Below are 26121 nucleotides of genomic sequence, written 5' to 3' on the forward strand. Positions count from 1 at the left end.
CTTTATCATGCCGTGTCCCGTTCCCTTGGTGGACTGAGGCATGCTGCAGTGCAATTTGCACACAGAGATGTGCTGTCCACATTTTTGACCATCATTCTACCATGGCAAACTCCGTTCATTATAAACAGATGCATGCACAGTGTCGTCCTGTTCTTTGGGATAGCAAAAAAGCTTGCTGGATTTAATTCAGTCGTTCTTTTAACAGTTCCATTCCCTCTTCTGTTGTGTGGGCCAACCTCTGACGGTTCCTGGGACCAAAATTCATTTCCCAATTTCTGGCCTGACAGTATCTGACAACGTTCTCGTGGACATTATTGCTATCTCCAACACCTTGGGCCACCTTTTGCGGAGATTTCGAACTCCTCCCACTATCACCCTGCCTTCCTTCATCAGAAACGAGTGGAGGCGGCTCGGGTGATACCCTTCTCTTCTCCGAATCATCAGTGCTAAAATGCCGTCTTTACTATGAGAGAGCTAGATCATGCTCTCACTTCATCCAGACCCTCTGCCTTACAGCCAGATGCTGTTAACATTCAGATGTTGCAGCACCTTTCTCTTGCAGGCAAGCACTTTCTGCTTAATATGTACAACCACATCTGGGCAGTGGGCATGTTTCCCGCATGCTGGCATGAAGCCGCTGCCATACCCATACCTAATCCTGCCCCATTTCTCCCACCAGCTGTGTTTGCAAGGTGATGGAACTTATGATTCATGCCTGGCTGGTATGGTGGCTCGAGTCAAGCAATTTACTAACCACTGCATAGTGTGGATTTTGAATGCACCATTCTGAAGTTGAAAATCTCTTCACTTTGCCCACCCATGTCATGAGTGCTTTTTTGTGGAAATCACAGACTGTGGCTGTGTTCTTAGATTTGGAGAAAGCCTACAACACCTGCTGGAGGACTGGTATCCTCCATTCTCTTTACACATGACCCGTTTCCTTCAGGAATTTTTAAAAGGCAGAGTTTTCAAGTTGTGTGTGTTTTGCCTTGTTGGACACCTTTATGCAGGAAAACAAGTTTGCCTCAGGGTTTTGTCCTGAGTGTCGTCGTCCTTGCTATCACCATTAACCCTATAATGGCCTGTCTCCTGCTGCGCATTTCTGGCTCCCATTTTGTTGACAATTTTGCCATCTATTGCAGTTCAGCATGGACATGTCTCATTGAGCAGCATCTTCAGCAATTGGATTATGGGAGCTTTGTATACTCCTCTGCACGGCCGTCCATCTTACGCCGCCTCAACTCTATACAACATCGGGGGTTACGTCTTGCGATCGGAGCATTCTATACTAGTCCTGTTGAGAGTCTTCATGCTGAAGCCAGTGAATTGCCGCTAACCTACCGGCGCGATATACTGCTTTGTTGGCATGCCTGTCAGCTATTATCAATGCCCGGCCACCCGTCTTATTGTTCCTTTTTTGACGACTCTCTCGAGCGTCAATATGGGTTGTATGTATCTGCCCTGATTCCCCTTGGCGTTTGCTTTCGTCACCTCCTTCAGCAACTTTATTTTCCACTCCCTGCAACCTTTAGAGTGGGTGAGAGCCAAACGACACCTTGGCTCCAGGCTCAGGTTCGCTTTCACCTTGACCTCAGCTCGCTCCCAAAGGAGGTTAACCCAGCTTCGGTATACTGCTTGTGGTTTGTCAAACTTTGTTCGAAGTTCATTAATATGATCTTCATTTATACAGACGGCTCTAAGACCAATGACGGTGTCGGGTGTTCTTTTATTGTCAGGGCATACAGTTTCAAATACTGGCTCCATGGCCATTGTTCGGTCTTCACAGCTGAGATATTTGCCCTCTATCAGGCTGTTCTTTACATCCGCCGCCACCGACATTTTGCTTATGTCATCTGCTCTGATTCCCTGAGTGCCATCCAGAGCCTCAGTGATCCGTGTCCGGTTCACCCTTTCATGCACCGGATCCAACGCTCTCTTCAGCAACTGGCGGACGACGGTTCTCCGGTTACCTTTATGTGGGTTCCTGGTCATGTCTGTATCCCTGGGAAAGAAGCTGCAGATGCCACCGCCAAGGCTGTGGTCCTCCAGCCTTGGACAGCTTCTTGTTGTGTGCCTTCATCTGATTTTAGCAGGGTCATTTGTCAGCGCATTTTATCGCTGTGGCATGCAGATTGGTCTACACTTACTGAAAACAAGCTTTGGGCCTTGAAACCTCTCCCCACGGCTTGGACGACCTCTTCACGCCCTTCTCGATGGGATGAGGTTGTTTTGAGCCGGTTATGGATTGGACACTGCCAGTTCAGCCACCGCCATCTGCTGACGGCTGCACTGGCACCGTTCTGCCCATGTGGGCAATTGCTGACGGTACGCCACATTTTAACGTCCTGTCTGAATTTTAATACACAGCGCATTGGTATTGGCGTGCCATGTACTCTGGATGAAATTTTAGTGGATGACTCAGGAGCAGCTGCTTGCATTCTTCGTTTTATCCACTTGACGAACCTGTCTAAGGACATTTGATTATGCTGTTTTCTTTTAATCCCTTGCCTGTTAACGTGCCTTTTATAGTGTTGTCCCTTTTAGTTGCTGTTTTAACATTGTGCCTTGCAGTGCATTCATAATTTAGTCTGCGCACGCTAATGACCACTGTAGTTGTGCGCCCCTTAAAAAATCTTCAGCAATGTCTTAATCATCTTTACTTACAGAGCATCGCTAGTGGCTTTCATTTTTCCACTAACAAAACTGTTCCTATGAATTTCTGGGGGTATCGTTCCCAGAACCGATTGCGGTCCTCTGGTTTGGAGCCGAGTGGAAGGCTTAAACCAGAGACTCAGACGATTCTGCGGAGATCTGGGGTGCAAATTTCTCGACCTCCGCTATCGGGTGGAGAAATGTAGGGTCCCCCTGAATAGGTCAGGCGTGCACTACACACCGGAAGCGGCTACAAGGGTAGCAGAGTATGTGTGGAGTGCACATGGGGGTTTTTTAGGTTAGAGAATCCCCTCCCTAGGCCCGACAAGACGCCTCCTGAGACGCGGCAAGGTAGGAGTAGGCAAAATGCAACAGGGAATAACAATATTAATGTGCTAATAGTAAACTGCAGGAGCGTCTATAGAAAGGTCCCAGAACTGCTCTCATTAATAAACGGTCACAACGCCCATATAGTACTAGGGACAGAAAGTTGGCTGAAACCAGACGTAAACAGTAATGAAATCCTAAACTCAGATTGGAATGTATACCGCAGAGACAGGCTGGACAGTGAAGGGGGAGGCGTGTTTATAGCGATAAGAAGTGCAATAGTATCGAAGGAAATTGACGGAGATCCGAAATGTGAAATGATTTGGGTGAAGGTCACAGTTAAAGCAGGCTCAGACATGGTAATTGGATGTCTCTATAGGCCCCCTGGCTCAGCAGCTGTTGTGGCTGAGCACCTGAAGGATAATTTGGAAAATATTTCGAGTAGATTTCCCCACCATTTTACAGTTCTGGGTGGAGATTTTAATTTGCCGGATATAGACTGGGAGACTCAAACGTTCATAGCGGGTGGCAGGGACAAAGAATCCAGTGAAATTTTTTAAGTGCTTTATCTGAAAACTACCTTGAGCAGTTAAACAGAGAACCAACTCGTGGTGATAACATATTAGACCTTCTGGTGACAAACAGACCCGAACTATTTGAAAAAGTTAACGCAGAACAGGGAATCAGCAATCATAAAGCAGTTACTGCATCGATGATTTCAGCTGTAAATAGGAATATTAAAAAGGGTAGGAAGAATTTCTGTTTAGAAAAAGTGACAAAAAGCAGATTTCAGAGTACCTGTTGGCTCAACACAAAAGTTTTGTCTCAAGTACAGATAGTGTTGAGGATCAGTGGACAAAGTTCAAAACCATCGTACATTATGCGTTAGATGAGTATGTGCCAAGCAAGATCGTAAGAGATGGAAAAGAGCCACCGTGGTACAACAACAGAGTTAGAAAGCTGCTGAGGAAACAAAGGGAACTTCACAGCAAACATAAACATAGCCAAAGCCTTGCAGACAAACAAAAATTACGCGAAGCGAAATGTAGTGTGAGGAGGGCTATGCGAGAGGCGTTCGATGAATTCGAAAGTAAAGTTCTATGTACTGACTTGGCAGAAAATCCTAAGAAATTTTGGTCTTATGTCAAAGCGGTAGGTGGATCAAAACAAAATGTCCAGACACTCTGTGACCAAAATGGTACTGAAACAGAGGATGACAGACTAAAGGCCGAAATACTAAATGTCTTTTTCCAAAGTTGTTTCACAGAGGAAGATTGCACTGTAGTTCCTTCTCTAGATTGTCGCACAGATGACAAAATAGTAGATATCGAAATAGACGACAGAGGGATAGAGAAACAATTAAAATTGCTCAAAAGAGGAAAGGCCTCTGGACTTGATGGGATACCAGTTCAATTTTACACAGAGTACGCGAATGAACTTGCCCCCCTTCTTGCAGCGGTGTACCGTAGGTCTCTAGAAGAGCGTAGCGTTCCAAAGGATTGGAAAAGGGCACAGGTCATCCCCGTTTTCAAGAAGGGACGTCGAACAGATGTGCAGAACTATAGACCTATATCTCTAACGTCGATCAGTTGTAGAATTTGGGAATACGTATTGTGTTTGAGTATAATGACTTTTCTGGAGACTAGAAATCTACTCTGTAGGAATCAGCATGGGTTTCGAAAAAGACGGTCATGTGAAACGCAGCTCGCGCTATTCGTCCACGAGACTCAGAGGGCCATAGACACGGGTTCCCAGGTAGATGCCGTGTTTCTTGACTTCCGCAAGGCGTTCGATACAGTTCCCGACAGTCGTTTAATGAACAAAGTAAGAGCATATGGACTGTCAGACCAATTGTGTGATTGGATTGAGGAGTTCCTAGATAACAGGACGCAGCATGTCATTCTCAATGGAGAGAAGTCTTCCGAAGTAAGAGTGATTTCAGGTGTGCTGCAGGGGAGAGTCATAGATCCGTTGCTATTCACAATATACATAAATGACCTGGTGGATGACATCGGAATTTCACTGAGGCTTTTCGCAGATGATGCTGTGGTGTATCGAGAGGTTGTAACAATGGAAAATTGTACTGAAATGCAGGAGGATCTGCAGCGAATTGACGCATGGTGCAGGGAATGGATGTTCAATGCAGTTATTATGCAGCATTACATGTAGTAATTTTATATGAAATTTAGGTATCTTGTCCACATTTCATTCTCAACATTGTGGCAACTAAAATCGACCATTCGGAAAGTATACTCTATGGACTTTTACCTCTGCAAACTCTTCAAAATTTCGTGCAATGGTTTACTATATTTAATGCTGCATAATAACTGCGTTGAACATCGAAACAAAATTAAGTCATTTATGGGGGGGAGGTATCAGTCAAGAAGACATGCAAAAATCTAATTTTTGGGCCAAATAGTTTTTGTGGAATCGAATGATGAGAGTGTCAAAGCAGTCGGAACACAATGTGTCTGCACAGGCGAGCAGTGCAGTGACAAAATCGCGTACAGCGCGGAATGCAGGGAGCACGTCTTTGTAGCAGCGAAAGGGTTAATGCGGCCGTGGTGGCTTAACTTCATGAACTGCGCGCTCCCCCGTAAACGTAAGCTTGCGAACTATGCTATACTATGGCGCTGCTTCTATTGGCGCGTGCATCGTGTGCAACTGGCAACGCAGCAATCTCCCGCGTCTGGGCGGGCATGCGCGAGCCACCAAGATAAAAGAATTGAACTATACTGTCCTAGTGCCGTTATTTCTCCTCAGTAGATATGCAAGCCATTTGTCCACCCGCCCTATACCTCCTTCTTCGATGACTGCTTTGATCACCTGTATGGGGAGTGTCCCTCTTCTGTGCTGCCTTGTGGAGTTTGCTTTCGGCTCTTGCTCTGGCAGCTTAATTTGATACTAACTACCACTTTCCCGATGGTTGTGAACCCTTCACCACATTTGCTTCATGCGGCGGCCTGTGTCCACCTTGGTCTTCATTTGTTTTGTAAGGACACTACTCCATCCTTGCTCTATCGCCTTCAATTTCACGATCTTCATACGAAACTTTGTAATAGTACCCGTGTGTATACTGATGACTCTCGGACTGACCACGGTGTCGGGTATGCCTTCATCATTGGCACCAACAATTTTCTGCGTCAGCTTCTGGAACGTTGCTCAGCATTTACAGCTGAGCTCTTTGCCCTGTGTCAGGTCACACAGTACCTCCAGTGACACATGCGTTTCAATTGTGTCATCTATCCAGACTCTCTCAGTGCCCATCAAAGCTTGTGTGTGCCATACAGCATCCATCCCTTAGTGCAACAGGTGCAAGAGAGCTGCCACTTGCTCACTCTGGATGGAGCCACTGTGATGATTATGTGGGTTCTTGGTCACATCAGTGTGACAGGAAACAAGGCTGCTGCCAAAGCTGCAGTCCTCGTCCCTCAGCCTGCTAGTTCTTACATTCCCTCCAATGATCTCTGTGTTGCTGTCTGTCAGCAGGTCGTGTCACTTTATCATCACCACAGGTCTTCCTGTCATGGGAACAAGCTCAGGGTTATGAAGCCTCTCCCAGTGGCTTGGACAACCTGCTCTTGGCCGTCTCGCCACAACGAGATCATTTATCTAGGTTGTGTATCAGGCACTGTCTTTTTAGCCATCGCCATTTGTTAAATGGTGCTCCCCCACCACTTTGTGCTCATTGCTCGCTACCTGCGATTGTCCACCATTTTCTGATGCAATGCCCTTTTTTTAGCCACCTACGTTCTCATTTGTGTTTGTCATCTGAATCACCAGCCATTTTAGCAAACAATGTGCAGACTGTCGACCACACTTTAAGTTTTATCCATCGTAGCAATATGGCGTAGGATATTTAATCTTTGATTCTAGTCCTCCATTTCTCTATGGCATATTTTATAGACCTTTCACCACGTCCCTGTTTTTAGCTGTCTTCTCTTCCATTGATTGGGATTTACATGTAGTCGTTTTGAACTCCTCTCTTTGTCTTCGTGTTGTACGATTTTGATGTGGGTGTATATGACCCTAGTTGTTTTCGTGCCCTTAAACAACACAAAAAAACCATGTAGATGGTTTAAAAAAATTGATCCCAACCAGGGATTATGCTTCTTGTTAGCAGGATCTTGCTGCTGTAAATTAACACTGATGTGGTGAAAATGACATAATCTTGGGATCAGATGATCTCTAACCGTGCTATGTTTTGTGTGACTTTGGAGAGAGTAATACAAAAACTCAATAATGCTGTGTAGACAATTGCAAATGTGCTACACAAGAGGAAGAATGAAGCCTGGAAAAAGTTTGCTGCCGTAGTTTATGCTTCAGACTAAAAACAAAAAAGTATATCCAGTGCAAACGAAATGGTTGTGTTACTGTTCATTCCATCTCCATGATGGGAGAACAAATGTGCTCCATCAAACAAAAGCAGGGGACAGAGCAATGAGATGGTTACACCCTTGCATGCATTTTTGGGCTAATAGCGAGTCGGTTATCTTATTTATTTTTGTAACTTTTTCAAAGACTGCTACAAATTTATTTTAATAATTACCACTATGTAGAGAATACACTTTATCATCATATCTTGTTTTCTTATATTGTTGTGTCATCACAGACCCAGTAAAACACACACACACAGAGGGAGAGGGGGGGGGAGGTATCTGAGCTGTTCACTGTAATTGGTATTGTTGAGGGTGGCACCCTGTGGCATTGCTCTGTTGCTTCTCGTGGCGGGAGGGGGTGGCGGGGCAGGGCGGGGATTGGGCTGTGAGTGATGGGCCAGTGGGAGCCAGTGATAGACTAATGGTCGAGAAAAATACTTTATAAGTTTTCGATTACTCGTTTCTCCGTCGTCAGAGTGAGGCAGAAAAGCCCTACTCAGGCACAGCAGACTAAGTGGCGATGGTCAATCGGCGGCTGGCCTCCGCCCAACGGGATAGTACATGCATCGGCACCCTGCGGTGCTGACATCAGGGCAGGCAGGAAGTTGGCAGTCTGTCAGTAGGCCAAGGCCCTAACATCAGCAGCATGTTTCTTCTTCTTCTTCTTCTTCTTCTGCCTCTGCCTTCTGCTGTTGAGCACCTGTGCCCAAGCGATTCAACCACAGCTTGAATCTTCCACAGTGATGAGGGAAGACGCTCGTGCACAGCACATGACATGATGCCTCCTGGCAGGAGTCTGGTGTCGGCTGGCATTGTGGCATCAGTCCTACAGGGTGGACTTTGTTCGGGAGGTAGTTTCCCTGACCCAGTCTCGAACCCGTGGCGGCAGCTGGTGGTGCCCAGTCATCCCATTGTCTGGTGTAGTCCTGGCATTGTGGTAGTATTGCTGGGCTGTGAATGAATCTGTCTCAAAATTCTCAGTTATTTATACTGCTCCGTGGCACATTTGTTGCACTATTGCCCCACACAGCACAGAAAGTGATTCAAGCCCTGGTGTGGTGATACCATCCTGCCCGCTCTGGCTATTATTGCTGTAACATACATGCTGCACAATACACTTACTGGCCGGCAGTAGCTACCACAATGCTCCATGGAGGTTTCTTACTACTTAAGGCTAGGTAGTGACGCTATTGTGTGTAATAATTATCATGCCCAACGATTACTTCAGTACCAGGCACTGCCACAAGTCATCAGTTATATGTGTGAACTTCCAAATTGCTAAATTGGATGCAGTGGTGAATATGTTCCCACGACACCACAGGTCACCTGACGTACTGCCTTGTGACTTCATCTTTGGGGGTTCATTAAGGACCATGTTTACATACCCCCACTGCCAAGGACACTTGACCAGCTCAGAGAACACATCAGTGCTGGTGTGATGACCACTGACGGATATTGCTACATAAGATACTGAATAAACTTGGACATGTGTAGTGTCACCGGAGAGGTACTCGTAGAACATTTGTATAGTAAAAATTCGAACTTGGAGAGTTTACAGTTCTATTAATGCATGAGTCATGTTCGTACATGTAATACTTTGGAAAATATAGAGCTTTCAAATGAATGAACCATTTATAGTAGCCCTATATAAAACTGTAGTTTGCCTGAAACACAATGATATTATTTCTTTGCAGAATAGCCTTCAACAAATGAATCAGTTTACTGTTTTACTTAATTTCCTTAATGCTTTAATGTTAATTCAGTAATTTTATGAAGAAGATTGGTATTAGTAGTAGCGTAAAAGTCAATAAATATATTTCTGTAGACTTGCCATAGACATTCTGCGAAAACATTTTAAAACCCTCATGCTAGTTCCTGTTCAACAGGATATATGTGATTGCATGTGGTATAAGTAAGGAATAGCACTATATATATTGAAAATAATTGTCTGCGGCACTGCCTTGTCTGTTCGAAACTACACTATGGGTGTTTTGTTTATGCATCTGCATGTCTATCCCTCTTACGCTGTCCGTATACTATCCACCATAGTGGCATCCATTTGGTCACTGGCACCTTTTACTTTAGCCCAGTTGAGAGTCTGTATGCAGAAGCTGCCGAACTACTGCTGTCCTACCACCATGACTTTCTACTCAGCAGATATGCATGCCGTTTGCCTGCCATGCGTGGCCACCCATCCTATGCCTCCTCCTTTGATGACTCCTTTGATTACCAGTATGGGGCATGTCCCTCTTCTGTGTTACCTCCTGGAGTTCACTTTTGGCTCTTGCTCCGGCAGCTTAGCTTCACACTACTTGCAACTCTCCCAATGGAAGTGAACCCTTTGCCATCTTGGTTTCGTGTGGTAACCCATGTTCACCTTGACCTTCATTCGCTTCCTAAGGACACTACTCCAGCCTCACTGTATCACTTTCAGTTTCACGATGTTCGCACGGAACTTCATGATGGTACCTTTGTGTACACTGATAGCTCTCGGGCTGAGCATGGTGTCAGGTGTGCCTTTGTCATTGCTGCTGACGTTTTTTGGTATCGGCTTCCGGAACACTGCTCAGTATTTAAAGTAGAGCTCTTCACCCTGTATTAGGCCACGTAGTACATCCGGCGACACAGGCTTTTCAATTGCGTCATATGCGCAGACTCTCTCAGTGCCCGTCAAAGCCTTCGTGTGCTGTACACCAACCATCCATTAGTGAAACGGGTCCAGGAATGCTGTCACTTGCTCACTCTTGATGGGGCTACTTGTGATGTTCATGTGAGTTCCGGGTCATGTCAGTCTGACAGGAAAAGAGGCCACTGAAGCTGCTAGTTCTTATTTTCCTTCCAATGATCTCTGTGGTGCCATCTGTTAGCAGGCGGTGTCACTTTGGCATCACCACTGGTCCTCCCTTCACGGGAACAAGCTCCAAGTTATTAAGCCTCTCCCAGCAGCTTGGACAACCTCTTCTCAGTTCTCTCACCACAAGGAGATCATATTAACTAGGTTGAGTATGGGGTATTGTCTTTTTAGCCATCGCCATTTGTTAAGTGGTGCTCCCCCATCACTTTGTGCACATTGCACTCAACTTTTGATGGTCTGCCATTTCCTGACGGAATGCCCTTTTTATAACCGCTTACGTTCTTATTTGTGTTTGCCATCTGAGTTATCGGCTATTTTAGCAAACTTCGCGCGGGGTGTTGCCTGCATTTTACTTTTTATGCATCGTAGCAATATGGCGATGGCCATTTAATTTTTAGTTATGCTCCTCTGTTTCTTTATGGCATATTTTATAGATCTTTTTCCACGTCCCCGATTTTAGCTGTCTTCTGTCGATTGAAATTGACATGTAGTCATTTTTAACTCTTCTTTGTCTTCACGTTCTACAGTTTTGACATGGTCACATATGACCCTAGTTGTTTTTGCACCCATGTTTCACATGTAAATAGCTTTTCTATTATAAGTAAAGATCATTTCTTCTGATGCCGCAGTAAAACTCAATCCTTGAAGAACATGAAGAAGCAGTTAGAACTGACTCAAATAATATTTATTACCTTCTTCAAGGTCTTCAATTGGGAAAACCTGGTAAACAATAAAACATGAGTCACTTGGGTATTAAAGGAGGGCAAAAGTCACTCCATACACTTTACAAAGATAAATAAAAGATATGGCAAATCGCTCAGTTCTGTGTTTAGATCATGGATCCTGCCATTGTAGATCTCCATATTGTATCCTTAATTTTTTTGTTTTGCATATGTGTGTTCTGATTCCTAATTTTTATAAATTAGGAACCCCCCAGTGCTGAACGGATGATTTGTATTTCAGTAGCTGGTAAGTAGGTGCTCCTCTTCTGTCCTAAATATTATTTTTGTTCTTTATTTCTACATTGTGAAGTGTGTGGTAGAGTGTACTTCCAGTTAGGTTTTTTCATGTTCCACTCACATTCAGAGTGTGTAATAAATGACTGCGTGTATGTGTCTGTGTGTACTATAATTAGACTAATCTTGTCTTCATGGGGGAATACATAGGAGGCTATATTATATCCCAAGATTTCTCACTTATCAGCAGTTCTTGAATCTTTGTAATTATAGGCTTACCACAGGTAGTTGCTGTCTATATTCAAGCCTTTGTCTTTTCAGCATTTGCACAAAAAATCTCCTGTGGCTCAAACTTGTGACCATTCATCATTTCTGCCCTTAAGAGAAAAAGACTGGCCGTATACAGGATGAACCACCTAAAACTTGCACCACAAATATTGCGTATATGGAAAGTGATATCGATATGCGGTTTTCACATAATGTATTGGTAGTCAGGGTCTCATATTGTTAGCTAGTCATCAGATTTTAATAATACTTAGAAAGTGTAGTTTTGTGCAAACACACACTTTCCAAAATGGAACAATGCCTATTGACATTAACAACCTAAAGGTAGGGTAGATGAGAATTTCAGTGGTGTTTGTTGCAGGATTCTAGTGCAAGTCGTTTACGAGATATTGTATTTTGAAAAGTTTCTACACTGACACTTGTTTGTGCCTTTCAACCAGAGTAGTTGCTAAGTATGATGTTATGTTCACTTGCAGTGTGCTTGTGTGCTCCTTGAGTGCACTGCGACTTGCTAGGCAGTTAGTGTGTGACAGTCCAATCAGTAGGTTGTGAGTGGTCAATGGGATTTACCAATGCAGAAAAAGCCAACATGCTCATCTCGTTGGAGAGTGTAGGCAGAATGGAGTTTGTTCTTTTGTGGTATATGGGGCAAGATATCCCAATAGATGCCAACCATCTCGGCTATTTTTTATCGACCTCTTCAACCAGTTATGTGAAAGTACCTGTGCAACACCTATAACAGCAGGAAACAAGTGATGACAGAAGAAGAGGGAAATTAATGTTCTTGCTGGTGTTGCAGCTGAACAGTATATTAGGAGGAAGTGGCATGAGTCAGGCAAATGTCTAATGCATTCTCCATTGACATAGGCCCATCCCTATCACTTCTCTCTTCATCAAGAGGTGCACAGAAACAATTATGAGAAACGTGTTAACTTCTGTACATGGCATTAAGGCAGGATTCTCCAGATGTATTATATATCTTGTGTAGTGATGAAGCCTCGTTTACCAGTCACTTACAGGTAAACTGCCAAAACATGCACTATTGGTCTGTTGACAATCCTCACGTTGGCCTCTTCAGGTGGAATGTCAGTGTCCAAGGAATGTAAACATGTGGTGTGGGGATTGTGAACCAGCAGCTCGTAGGCCCATGTTTCGTAGATGCACAAGTGTCAGCCTCCTAACAGACCACCTTTCATGAATGGTAGAAGACAGTCCTCTTCAGACTAAGAGGAACATGTGATACCAACATGATGGCTGCCCAGCCACTAGTGCATGAAGTACTACTGCATGTCTTCACAAATTGTTTCCAAGTCACTGGATTGGACCCAGAGGATGTGCACCTTGGCTGGCTTGTTCCCCAGATTCGACACCTGTAGACATTTTCCTTGGGGAAAGCTGAAAGACACTGTCTACAAGGACATACCAAGTACACCTGATGATATGCAACAACGAATTAATGCATTATGCTCGGACATCTGTGCCAAAATGCTAGGATGTGTACAGCAGCCATTCTGTACTATATTGGAAGTGTGTATTGCCACTGCTGCTGGTCATTTTGAATACAACCTGTGATGTCCAGTTATCTTGTTACTGGTCAGAATTCACATACAGTATAACGAGCGTAGATAGAAGTGTTGTTATTTAATGTGTGCTGTCCAAGGTATTGTATAAGTTTCAGTGTGGAAACTTTCAAAATTCGACATCTCGTAAACAACTCACATTAGAATCCTGCAACAAACACCGTTGACATTGTAATTTACCATACTTTTAGTTTATGTCAATAGGCAGTGTTCCACTTAAAAAAGTGTGTTTGCACAAAAAAAATACACTATCTAATTATTATTACAACCTGTTGATTGGCTAACAATATGAGGCCCCGACTACCAATCCATTCTGTGAAAACGGCACTCCTATAGCACCTTCTTTTTTCGCAGTACTTATGGTCCAAGTTTTTGGCAATTCACCCATATGCTACATAGCCAGCACTACAGTCACCTTGTGTATTGAAGATTTGTAGCCTGCCTCTCCTCATTCAGCGACATTTACATGTGGTGCAGAAAACTTTCAGGCCACATTTCTTGCAGAATTGCTCATCTCCAACAACACCACAACACTATCATGTAAACAATGTTTTAGCTAACTGACTGACAATTTCAGAACACTCTAGGATTTGAGCGAAACATTGCCGTGTGGAGTTATGTATGGTGACAGAAATTGTAGATCATTCTGAGTAAAATAGATTTATTATAAATTTAATAGCTTCAGGCCTCTGTGACGTACCTTGCTTTTATTTATTCCCAAAACAACATAGATAGTAATATGTTTCAAAATAGTGTTTGTTAATCTAAGTGGTTTATGGAGGTAACAGGGATTCAGGTACTGAAAGAGTTTATTTCAGGTGTGTTTGAGACAAGTAGCCAGATCTACACTTTTGTGACAGCACTCACAAAATAAAGTTTAGGATAGAGTAAAGGCAGTAGTTTTGTTCCTTCCATACTGCTATGAATCCTTATGACAGCAAAACGGTATATGTAAAAATCCTATTAAGGAAGATAGTTTGTAATTAATAATATTTCAAATTACTGTTTTTTGTGAAATTATGCAACTAATTGTTTTCTTATGGAAACAATAAAATCAAGCAGACTTGAATACAGGTCAACAGTATTCCTTTGTTGACTTCTTGCACATTGGTGGACAATTCACGTCTAGTTGTATAGGTTCTCCATTTTTTTCTGGTAAAGTGGTTTTTTTTTTTTTTTTCATGTAGAAGGTTTTAAACTACTTCCAGGGTGGGGACAGGGTGGTTGGGGTTGGGGCCTCTCCTGCACCATGCTGAATCTGGACACTCAACCCCTACCTCCTTGACCAGCTCAAACTTTAATCCTTCTTTTATTCTGTTTTAATTGCTATTAGATGTGGTTTGCCTCCTTTTCTGATGCACCCTATTTTTCATTTTAGGGCTAGCACTCTGTTGAATGGTGGTTTCGCTCCTACTTACTTATGTCGTCAGAACATGTTTCTGGAGGACATCATTTACACCAGATGAGAACTACCCCTGAACTGAGGGACTGATTACTTTGCTGTGTAGCCCCTTAACCCCCGACGAACCAATCTTCGTTCTTGCTACCATGCCAAGTTTACAACACTTTACTGTGTAGTACTACTTTTCACACACAATGATTTCTAAAATTAAATACCATTGAGTGTGGTTGGCACAGACCTTTTATTTAGCTGTACACTCTTTGCCTGTGACTTGGCAAAGAGCCTTGAAAGAGGACTTCAGTGATGTAATAGTGCCACAAATGACTGCCCTGGTCCAAGGGAGGAGGTCCTACAAATATGAATACAAATATGAACAATCAAGGAACTGAGGTACTTTTTGTATGTTTACCTTCTTTGTTTGAAGCCCACTGGTTTATTTTCTGCCATTGTATTGATCAGACAGCTTGCTCATTAAGATATTCAGACTTCCACTATGTATACGACAATCAAAATAGTTAATGTGGTTTTAGGCCATAGTGAATGTTGCCAAGAGCAATGGTGCAATTCTATGTTAAAAAGTATGTGGTCCTGCAAACATTATAAAAATAAATTTAAAAAACTGTAAATGTGAAGACTATAGATCATCCACAAACAAAAAGATCAGGAACTAATGAGAGAAATAGACGTAGCATTTTAGCAGCAGTAATGTACAATCCACATGTCACTATAATCCACCTTGAAAGTGCGAGTGGCATCTGTCAAAAGAGTATTCTGAGAATACAGCATTCCACCCTAGTTTATCCTTCCCACATTTCACTCCGCCAGCAACTTCGTGACACTAGCTTTCAGAACAGATTGCAGTTCTCAGAATGGTGTCTACAAAAACTGAAGGGGGATTTGGCATTTCTATGCAAAATTACATTTATGCATGAAACATTGTTTATGACCCATGAGCAAATCAATCTTTACAATATGCTCTACTGGTCAATCGAAAATCCATAGTGGCTTGGTCTATCAATGTGTGGTACGGGCTTTTTAGCAACTGCACCAATGGTTCCTGTGTTAGTGAGAGGACTAGAAATAGTCACAAGTATTTGCAATTCCTAACATATATGCTGCCACAGTTACTGGAAGGTATCCCACAGCAAATAAGGCAGTCCATGTGGTTCCACTGTGTTCGATGTCCCACCAGTTTTGTGCAGTAAATTACAGGCCTTCGTAGCAGAACATTTGGAGGTTGTTGGATCAGTTGTCCGAGACATACAAAACGGCCTGCACACTCACCTGACTGATGCCTTTTTTCTCTATGAAGAAAATTGAATAAGATCCAAAAAAAAGGCTGACTCCAACAGGTACGAAATGGCATATAACTCTGTCCTGTGCTGTGATAGGTCCTAATGAAATTCAACGTGCAGTGCTATTTGTATGGAATTGCTTTGTAGCATCTGTAGTGATGCCCAATGTCAACATTATGAGCACTTGATATGCCAATCATGATATTAAAAACAAAAATCATACCCTAGTTTTGGTTTTGCTTACATTTGTTACATTAGGACACATGTTTATGGGACCTCTTCTACTGATGGCGGGTACTGGTTTGTGGCATTGTTATCTTGTTACAATTTAATCAAGTTCTTTACATGTTGTAGCAGCATAGAACACAGCAGGAGCCAGAGGTGTATCCAGAGCACCATCATTTATCTGCTGATGTTGCACCCTTGGCAAGACACCAACCATTTCTGTGATTCAAAGTACTGCCATCCAGCAATAGCTGGGTCTGAGATACTGACTGACTTTTGGGAAGCTTCTGTGCTAGCCAGGGGGTTAAACACCACAAAAGAATGTGGCAGTGATACTCCTTCCATCTTTTTCAGTGTCAAAGAGCTGCATTTAAACCCTAGCCTGGTCAAGTAGGTTATGATTAGTACTACCAGGCTGCACCTGGCACCTGTCATGTCAGCCGTCACCAGGAGTTCTACTGGTGCATCCGTGGAGTTAACGCCATAACAATGTCACTGCTGTCGCCAGGCCGCGATATGAGGACCACTGTCTTACTGCCCAGGCCCTGATAGCCAACACTCTGCCGCTACCTTTATGAGACCACTAACCATTGTATCTCCCACCAGGTGCCCACAGCAGTTCTCCAGCCTTCAGTCCAGGGTTAGAGTCTAGGCAACGTCGCAACCTGCCACAAATGAGAAGGCATCACTGGCTGCCCCGTGCCCAGAGCTAAGCAGCATTTTGCTGATGGCCACCACCGGCAACTCGGTGTCACCTCCCATGCAGCACTTGTACCGCACTAGCTAAACGCTATGTCTGTGGTACACACTGTGCCAATTGGAAATATCAGAACACCAAACTGCACCAGAGTCAAGGACACATTACAATTGCTGCTTAATATTAATGGGTTAATAATGAACTGTTTATGTTCACCAATTGTTTGTCTGCAGCTTCCCACATCACACCCATCTCTGAAACCACCAAAAAGAACCCAGACTGCCACAAGTTGGTATTGAGCCCACTTTAACACACACGGAGTTGGCCCTCGCCAACTAGTAGTGGTCATTTGTCCCGTGATCTTTACCGTGTTATGTTGTTGAAATTCTCTTTGTATGTTCTTTCCAATGGCACAGAGAAAAGTTAAAGGTCCATTTATGTCAAAAATTACTTGGGTACATTTGAAAATTTGCCATCAAACTTGATGAAGGCTGCACCAAGAAATAATTACTTGCTCTGTTTATATTTTGGGTGGCCTGCTTAGCACCGAGCGAGGTGGCGCAGTGGTTAAACACTGGACTCGCGTTCGGGAGGATGACGGTTCCATCCCGCGTCCGGCCATCCTGATTTAGGTTTTCCGTGATTTCCCTAAATCGCTCCAGGCAAATGCCAGGATGGTTCCTTTCAAAGGGCACGGCCGCCTTCCTTCCCCCTCCTTCCCTAATCCGATGAGACCGATGACCTCGCTGTCTGGTCTCCTTCCCCAAAACACCCCCTTCCCCCCTCCCCCCTGTGGGCCTGCTTAGCTGTTTCATCATATATGCTCAATCTGCATCTCTTGATATGATTTCAGGTTACAAACAATTTGATTATTGTGAATTAAGTACTGCAGAAAACTTTTTGAATGACATTTCTTACATGAATATGCTACTCTTTTTTTTTCCCCTTCAGCATCTGGAACCATGAATGTTAAAGACAGCACAGAAAGCCGTACAACACAGCAGGAAGACACTGAACATGATACAAGTAAGTGTCAATAGGTTGTCAGAATAAACATACATGATACATTAGTAAATTAATTTTCATTAGTTAACACATGCATTGTGGAATACTGGTAAAACATTCAATAAAGAAGAGAACAAATGTAGGGTGGATACAATTTCTAGAAATAGCTGAATTCACAAATTGATAGTTTCTGTTGCTTTCAAATGAAGCAATAAGTCTTACATTTATGGTGTAATAACATGGTCATGTACTCCATGCTAACATAAATTCATCAGCTTTTTTAATACTTCCAGTTGTTCAATGTGGTTTCACAAGTTGCAGTGTGTATACTTAAAACCAGCTTAAAAAAAAAAAGAATGTGGTATATTTAAAACCATTTGACCTTAAATGTCTAGAAAATTGTTACAATTGCCTTTATAAACATGAAGTGTTAGTGTGTTTTAAAAGACTATAGTTAAGAAATAAATATTTATAAGACTGAAAAATTTCACTTAACATTTTAAGCCCTCTAAATACCTTTCATGGTGGCAAAAGAAAACAAAGCATACCTGAAGATTATAATATTTAAGAGGGATTATAATTTACTGCCTTCTGACAGTCATTTCCATTGCATTTGATCTTGGGCTGTACACTGTGTCTGCTGCCCCCCCCCCCCCCCCTACCCCTCCAACTTATTTCATTGGAAGAACTTAAATACACTGGCTATTCCCTTCATCAGCTGTCACTTACTTCATTGCTGCTACCACTTTTTGAACCTCTGACAGTTTTATCTGATGTTCCAATTAAAATCGTTAAGCGAAAGTGTTCAATTATTCTATTACAGCCGCCGTAACTGGCTGTGTGTCACATGTGATTTTGGACAGTGATGTGGACAGTGACCTAGAGACATCGTTGCTCGAAAATAGTAATGCAGGTAAGCCCCTACCACTTCCCCCACCACACACACACACACACACACACACACACACACACACACACAGAGAGAGAGAGAGAGAGAGAGAGAGAGAGAGAGAGAGAGAGAGAGAGAGAGAGAGAGAGACCAGAATAGTCACTTAGTAATATAGCTATGAAAAATTTAAACTGGACATACCATAAAAATCGTGGTTACAGTAGGTAACATGTTTTAATCAATGTACACACAGCTTGCTCATTTGGCTTGTCTTGTAACCAGTCCACATTTCCTGGTACCTTAATTTTTAATTATGCAGGTGGTGGTTCTTTCAGTTTGATTTTTATCATTCTGTTCCTCTTTTTATCATTTTGTTCCTCTGCCACAAGCATAAATTTATGACTAATTCAGTCATTTAACTTTGCTAGCCTGTGTGCCCGTAAGTAGATGTGAGATTGCATTCTTTTATAGATAATGCAGAGACGTACACACCAGTTGTAGTAATGTAGCATGTGTATACGCTGTGCTTTTTATGATGCATTATCCCCTACAACTAAGTGTGGTTGTTTACGTTCAATTTGGTGTTCTATATATACTGCATATCTAAGATAGGTTATGAGCAGGAATTTTCTCTGTTAACCTTTCTAGACCTGAAGAAGATTGTGTAAAAAAACTGAATCTATAGTCTGAATATAACAGAGGGAAACATTCCACGAGGGAAAAATATATCTAAAAACAAAGATGATGTGACTTACCAAACGAAAGCACTGGCATGTCGATAGACACACAAAACAAACACAAACATACACACAAAATTCAAGCTTTCAGTTGTGTCTGTGTATGTGCGGATGGATATGTGTGTGTGTGTGTGTGTGTGTGTGTGTGTGTGTGTGTGTGTGTGTGTGTGCGCGCGCGCACGAGTGTATACCTGTCCTTTTTTCCCCCCTAAGGTAAGTCTTTCCGCTCCCGGGATTGGAATGACTCCTTACCCTCTCCCTTAAAACCCACATCATTTTGTCTTTCCCTCTCCTTCCCTCTTTCCGGACGAAGCAACCGCTGGTTGCGAAAGCTTGAATTTTGTGTCTATGTTTGTGTTTGTTTGTGTGTCTATCGACATGCCAGTGCTTTCGTTTGGTAAGTCACATCATCTTTGTTTTTAGATATAAATCTATAGTCTGAATTATATAAGGGGCTTTCAAAAAGAAACGAGCTGTAGGCATAATTACAGAAACCAGTACCTGTATGTTAGAAGTATTAAGCCTGGCTGTTGAGTCACTTGTCCCACTGTGACACAAGACAGTGAATGGGTGTCTCATAAAATTCCCGGGGCTGTAATGTTAAGGGTCAAGGTTTGTGAGTAATGCTGGGCATTTACTGTTGTCCCGTGCTGCAGGAAGTGAATCAGAAGGGGGCCATCTTGGTCAAAGAACAACATCAGCATAACCTTTCCTACACTCGTGTGGAACTGTACCTGCGGAACTGGTTAACAGTCGCAGCCCCGGGAATTTTAAGAGACAGCCATTCACCGCCTTGTGTCACAATGAGACAAGTGTCTCAACAACCAGGGTCAATACTTCTAACATACAGGTACTGGTTTCTGTAATTATGCTTCCTACTTGTTTCTTTTTGTACGCCCCTCCTAGTTTGTAAAAAAAAAAAGATAAATAAATAAAAACATATAGTAGAGTATGAGTTGCTGCTTCCTTTTTCACACCTTCAGGACAAATCAATACATACTTTCTACTGTAGATAAAATTACCACTGACCAGTTCTCATATGCACCCAAGCATTAGTGGGCATATTTCCAAATTATGCTACAAGTGCTCTGTTAATGCCAACAGATTAATATAATCTTTTCTTTTGCAGGCTTAGTCAGTGCACACAGTTAAATATGAGAGGTAAGCAATGCGCACTATTACTTTATTGCGTCCTTAATCATAGATCTACTCTGGTTGTATATTGTTAAATAGGTGATTGGATCTACTCCTAATTTAAAAACGGAACTCAAGCAGAAGGTGGGGAACAGAAACATCAGTGCTGGAATGTCGAGAATATGGGAAGTGAGCATTAGGACGGGGTGCTGGTAATTGGCATGAGTGTCATATGTTTGACTGAAGGAATGTTTTCTTGTTTACTTGTCTATGGAGTTAACTTCCATGTTTAGTTTTTGTGCTAATGAGATGTTTTGAGTGCAGTGTAACTGAGATGACAGATCATACTCACATTTCAGATATATGACACATCATCACTCACATTTAAGATAGTGTGTCGAATTGCCGGTAGGCATAAAAATAAAATAGTGATAAATGTTATGTTATCACTTTAAACAAGAAACTTATAAGAAAATTTGCAACCAAATTGGGTATGCAATGGTAAAAGTAATCATAACCATTGCTTACATGATGCGAAAGTACCTGTGGATGATACAATTCTAAAATATTTAAGGACCAGTTGCGTTATATGCAAAACTTAACTGAAATAGTGTTTCATGTCACTGTCTTTCAAGATACCCAGCAGTGATGAATGCACCTTCCTTCTTAAAAGGTTTCAGCACAGAAGGATTAGTAAAACTTGACTGACTGTTTTTGAAATGCCTGTCACATCTAATTAATCTCCATTTTGGGCATATTTTAACAAAAAGGCACACATGCAAACAATTTGATAGTGAATTATATGGAAGAAAAGGCTACTAGAAGAAGGGACACATTCAGGAAGTCTTTCACACAGCACCAGGAACTAGGAGAAATAATAGAATTCAGGAGGACAACTATCCCCCCCCCCCCCCCCATATTCAACACAACATACATTATTGGCTCTAAATGGTAAAATACTTGCCTATTGCTAAAATAATTTTATTTAACTTCACTTGTGATCTGTGTCACTGAAATGTAGGATAAAATACAGGATTTTAGAATGATTGAATTTCAACAAGGAAGCACATAACTGTGGAAGTCTATACTGGGTATCTTGTCATTTGCTTGGCCAACTGATACTGGCAATCCAGCACTGTGCCAGGAAAACAATTTCATTGATATTTGGTGTTAAATTGATGCCTATGATATCGGGAATAATCATTATATTACAGATACTTATCAAAAACTAAGTATTCAAATTTAGAGTCCATATATGAACAAATGATGGTTAAAAAAAGGGTCAAATTTGTGCCAACAAGACCATAACTGCAATCACAAGCTACTGGAATTTGAACATAGGAAAGAGGCACATCTGAAAATAGCTCAGTATGTAAATTGCCACCAAAATATTTAATGTATGTGTTGTAGCAAAATCAAGAAGAGTGTGATTTGATAAGTCTGGTAAATTTCCATGAAAAAATGGAACATTTTTGTTGTGCCTTCTTGATTATTCAAAGGATTATGTAAATATGTAAAGCTGTTTGAATTGGTCAGCGTGTTGATTGTAATTGAAAATGGAGGAAACAGAGTTTTGTGCTGTTATGAGACATCTTCATTTGATGGATTGGACTGCTGCACAAATCAAAACAGAATTAGATGTTCACATGGACTCTGCACCATCATTGAACATGATTTACTTTTGAATTGATGAGTTTAAACATGGCCGTACAAGCACCAAAGACAAAGCACACTCCAGCTGTTCAGTTGTCTTCACCACAAAGGAAACCACTGATAAAATCCACAATATGCTAATACAAGAATTTGTGAGATTGCTGAGACTGTAGGCATCTCACCTGAGGGGGTGCATAATATCCTTCATGGAGCATTGGCTGTGAAGAAGCCGCATGCGAGGTGGGTGCCATAATTGCTTTCAGTCGGCCAGAAGCACATGCAGCACAACATTTCAGTGCAATGTTCAGTGGTAATCTGCAAGACTTTTTGTTCTGATTTGTGACTGTTGATGAAACCTGGATCTGGTATTACTCACCAGATCTAGAACAGCAATCAAAACAATGGACAAAAGGATGGCGAAAGTGAACTGAAGAAGCCAGAGACCAGTTGTCAGTTGGTAAAGAGATGGCCCCTGTTTTTTAGGATTCCCAAGAAATAATCCTCATAGATTACTTGGAAAAGGCAGAACCTTAACTGGGCTCTGTTATGCTTTACTGTCAGATCATTGAAAACTTGCAGTGGCTGGAGGGAGACCAAGGTTGGCACAAAAAGAAGTGCTCCTTTATGGGTATAATCCAACATCCCTCACATAAGTGATAACAGTGGCAAAAGTGCATGAATTGGGCTTTGAGTTTGGTTCCTCATGCAGCCTGTACATCAGATTTAGCCCCAAGTGACTTTTTCTTGTTCCCTGAGTTGAAAGTTTTGGTTGCCAGAAAGAAACTTGCATTAAAAGAGGAAGTGCTAGTTGCAATCGATAACTGTTTGTAGGTTTCTCAAAATGTATTTTTGTGATGGGATGAAAAAGCTGGAGAATCACTGGACCAAGTGTACATCTCTCAAAGGACGCTATTTTGAGAAGTAAGGTAAGTTGTTTATGAAACAAACATTTTTTTTGTGTTTTTCACCAGATTTGTAAATATAGGGAGCAGGACATTAATGATGAGAGGGACATCTGACATTTATGGGATATTAGAAAGTTAACATTTATAATTGATCATTAGTAATTGCAAATGCATTTAAAAAAAGCCAGCAGTATGCCATTGCCCAATTTAAATACAATAAAATAGAACCATAGCTGTTACATTACTTTAAGTGCATAACTGAGAGTATAAAATGAAATATACAAATGTTTAAAAAAATAAACTTTTTACAATTTGAAATGCATCAAATATAATCTGCATCTATAATATGAAAGAAAAATGTTCAAAATGGCAGGAAAAGAAACTGTTCACATATTTTTATTTTTTTAATACAGGTTGACGCAAAAGTCACTGGGCACTGACTTAAACGAAAGATTGAATTTATGTTTCATTACAAATACAGTGAATACTTACAATTATTTTTTATGTTCAACCTGTTTTCCATCTTTACTGATAAATTTTTGAAGTCTTTTTGAAACACTGTTACATACTCTATTGCATAGTGTGGTATCACTGTCCAAATCATGAAGTGCGTCCTGTATGTAGTCTTTTAGTTCAGCAATGGTTTGAGGCCTTTAAGAATACACAGAGTCCTTTCCTCCTAGGAAAAAATCCATGGGCATGGTATCTGGTGAACATGGAGGCATGTCAATATTTGCCCTTCAACCAATGACTTTTATTTGGAAAGTTTCGTTTAATTAATCATGGGTGGCAATGGCATAATGTGATGGAGCACCACTGTGTTGAAAATAAATTTCTTGAAAGTTTTTGCACACCTCATAAATTCTGGTACTATGTAATTCTGAAGCATATACAAATAGTTATCTGCTGTCTCTGTTCCTTCAAAAAAAATATGGTCCATGTATGCCAGATAATGATATTGCCCCCCCAAACACTCATACCAGGTTGATTTAGCGGTTGTTCTAACAAAAGATTTTGATTGTCAGTATACTAGTGAGTGCAGTTATGTCTGTTAACTTGTTTGCTTAACTTAAAATTGTCCTCATCGGACCACACAATTTTAATAAACAGTTTAAGATCATATTTCTGTTGGTCAAGCATCAATTCACAAAACTGAAGATGATGATTTGGATCATCTTCAAGTAACCCATGTTGTAAACCTTACACTTCTGTTTGTGTAACATTCTTTGCACTGACCTTCATGATAAATCCAGCTCAGTTGCTAATCGTCTGGTTGATTTTGCGAACTTTGGGTCACAGCGAAACATACCCACAATTCATTTTCCTCAGTTATGACAGTTGTTGGGTGACCAGATTTTGGTGCATCCATAACAAATCCATGTTCTTCAAATCTATCTCCATTGTCGTACACTGTTTGTGTAGGTGGTGGTTTTGATCTCAAGTGTCTTCCCCATTCATTAACAAACTGCAGGCACCCTTTTGTAAAATGTTTGTAGCGAAAATCCTTTCGCCTTTTGTTAAAATTATGACAATTCAGAAATTACGTTGTAAACAATTCATTATTTTGATTGTTTTGTTTGTCATTGTACTGTATACCAATTTGACAAAGTGTACTTATGACCATTTGGTAATAACAACTTAATGGGTTTAAACTTCCTACTGTACTATGTCTTGCTGTTACTTTTGTTTTCTTTTAACCAACTGTCCAATGACTTTCCTGCCACCCCATATGTTGATCCATTTGATCTATTGCATCACAGCACATAGGCATTAACATTTTGGTCATACCCTGACATGTACACAGTGTAAGCTGTGTTTGTATAAAATAGATTACAGCATAGTGAATGAACATTTCGTTACAGTTTATAACTGTTTCTCTTGTATTTGATTACACATTGTTTATCAGAGCCCACTAACAGTTCCTTCTGTTTTCTTGGTTTTGCATTTATTATACCTTTTGTTTTACCTTCCAGTGACCAGAAAATTGATTTACAGAGTGAAGTGCCTTTTTCTCCAATGTTTGTGCTGTACAGTCATTAATGTTCTTTCTATGGCTGATATTGTGTAAGTGGCAGTTAAAGAGAGACGTCCACCTGTATGCTACATGATGACTTGTCATGTGTTGAAATGTTCTGTTTCCAACAGTTTCTTTTTTCTTATTGAAGTATCTCCTGGTTAACTTCTGTAAAGCATAGCAGACTGAGTTTAATTTACTACCTGTGCTACTGACGTGTGCTCTGATCATGTTAATTTAGAGACCCAGAAATTTTACATGTGGTAGTTGCTGAAGTTTGTTCTCATTGGTTTTTAGCAGTAACTTAATTTTGTTCTAAATTTAATATTGGTTTATTGTTTTTAAACCAATTATTTAATCTCTTCAGCTTCCTTTGTAGCTTCTTTCAGATCTAGCCCCTTAATTAAAATATTGGTATCCTCTGCAAATAGGATAGCTTTCATCAGGAAGGGCATTAATATGCACTAAGAAAAGTAAAATGGGCCTAGAACACGTCCATACAGCACACCATTTAGGATCTTCTCATGTCTGAGGAGTATTTATTACTCTCCTCGTGTAATATTTCTACTTTTTGACTTTTATGGAAGAAGTTAACTAAATCAAAAATCATTTGATAGTGCACAGAATACACTAGTTGTTAAGTCTTCCCTGTCAATTGTTTGTACAAGTCAACAAGTTTGTGTTTTGCCTAAGTAGTCCAATTATTTTTTCTTTGTGGGGGGGGGGGGGGGGGGGTTCAGGTTGGGCATTCTATGATGTAAAGACATTTATTAGTCTATTATACAGAATATGTTCAAAGATACTTTTATATTACTGATACAGTACTTGATAGGGCTGATGTTTTCTTGTTCTATAGAGTTACCTGTTTTGTACAGTAGCTGCACCCAGGTAGTTTTTAAACCCTCATTATATGGTCCTTCTGTGATGGCTTTATTAATCTAAACTTAGATGACAACTTGATAATGCCAATTGAGATACCATGGATGTCCTGGGTATTGGTTTCTTCAAGTTATCTATGATTCTTGTCACTTCTTCCTCACTTGTTGAAAATAGGCATAATATAAAATTTCATAGTGGACGTCTTTTCTCTAATAAAATATTTATAGCACATGTTAGAGTTGACTTATCCTGC

At 41.3% G+C, this 26121-nt stretch overlaps 1 protein-coding gene across 2 annotated transcripts in view; it reads left to right on the forward strand.

The window, feature by feature from the left end:
• The window catches only part of LOC126165396 (SPRY domain-containing SOCS box protein 3), a 72309-nt gene that overhangs the window by 38052 nt on the left and 8136 nt on the right, over positions 1 to 26121 (forward strand). For both annotated transcript variants that reach the window (XM_049920315.1, XM_049920316.1), the window contains exons 6-8: positions 17604 to 17678; positions 18481 to 18570; positions 20413 to 20444. In XM_049920315.1, the coding sequence (XP_049776272.1) occupies positions 17604 to 17678; positions 18481 to 18570; positions 20413 to 20435 (188 nt within the window). In that variant the 3' untranslated portion in view covers positions 20436 to 20444. The remainder of the gene's footprint in view (positions 1 to 17603; positions 17679 to 18480; positions 18571 to 20412; positions 20445 to 26121) is intronic.

Source organism: Schistocerca cancellata, chromosome 1, assembly GCF_023864275.1.
Source record: "Schistocerca cancellata isolate TAMUIC-IGC-003103 chromosome 1, iqSchCanc2.1, whole genome shotgun sequence".
Lineage (NCBI taxonomy): Eukaryota > Metazoa > Arthropoda > Insecta > Orthoptera > Acrididae > Schistocerca > Schistocerca cancellata.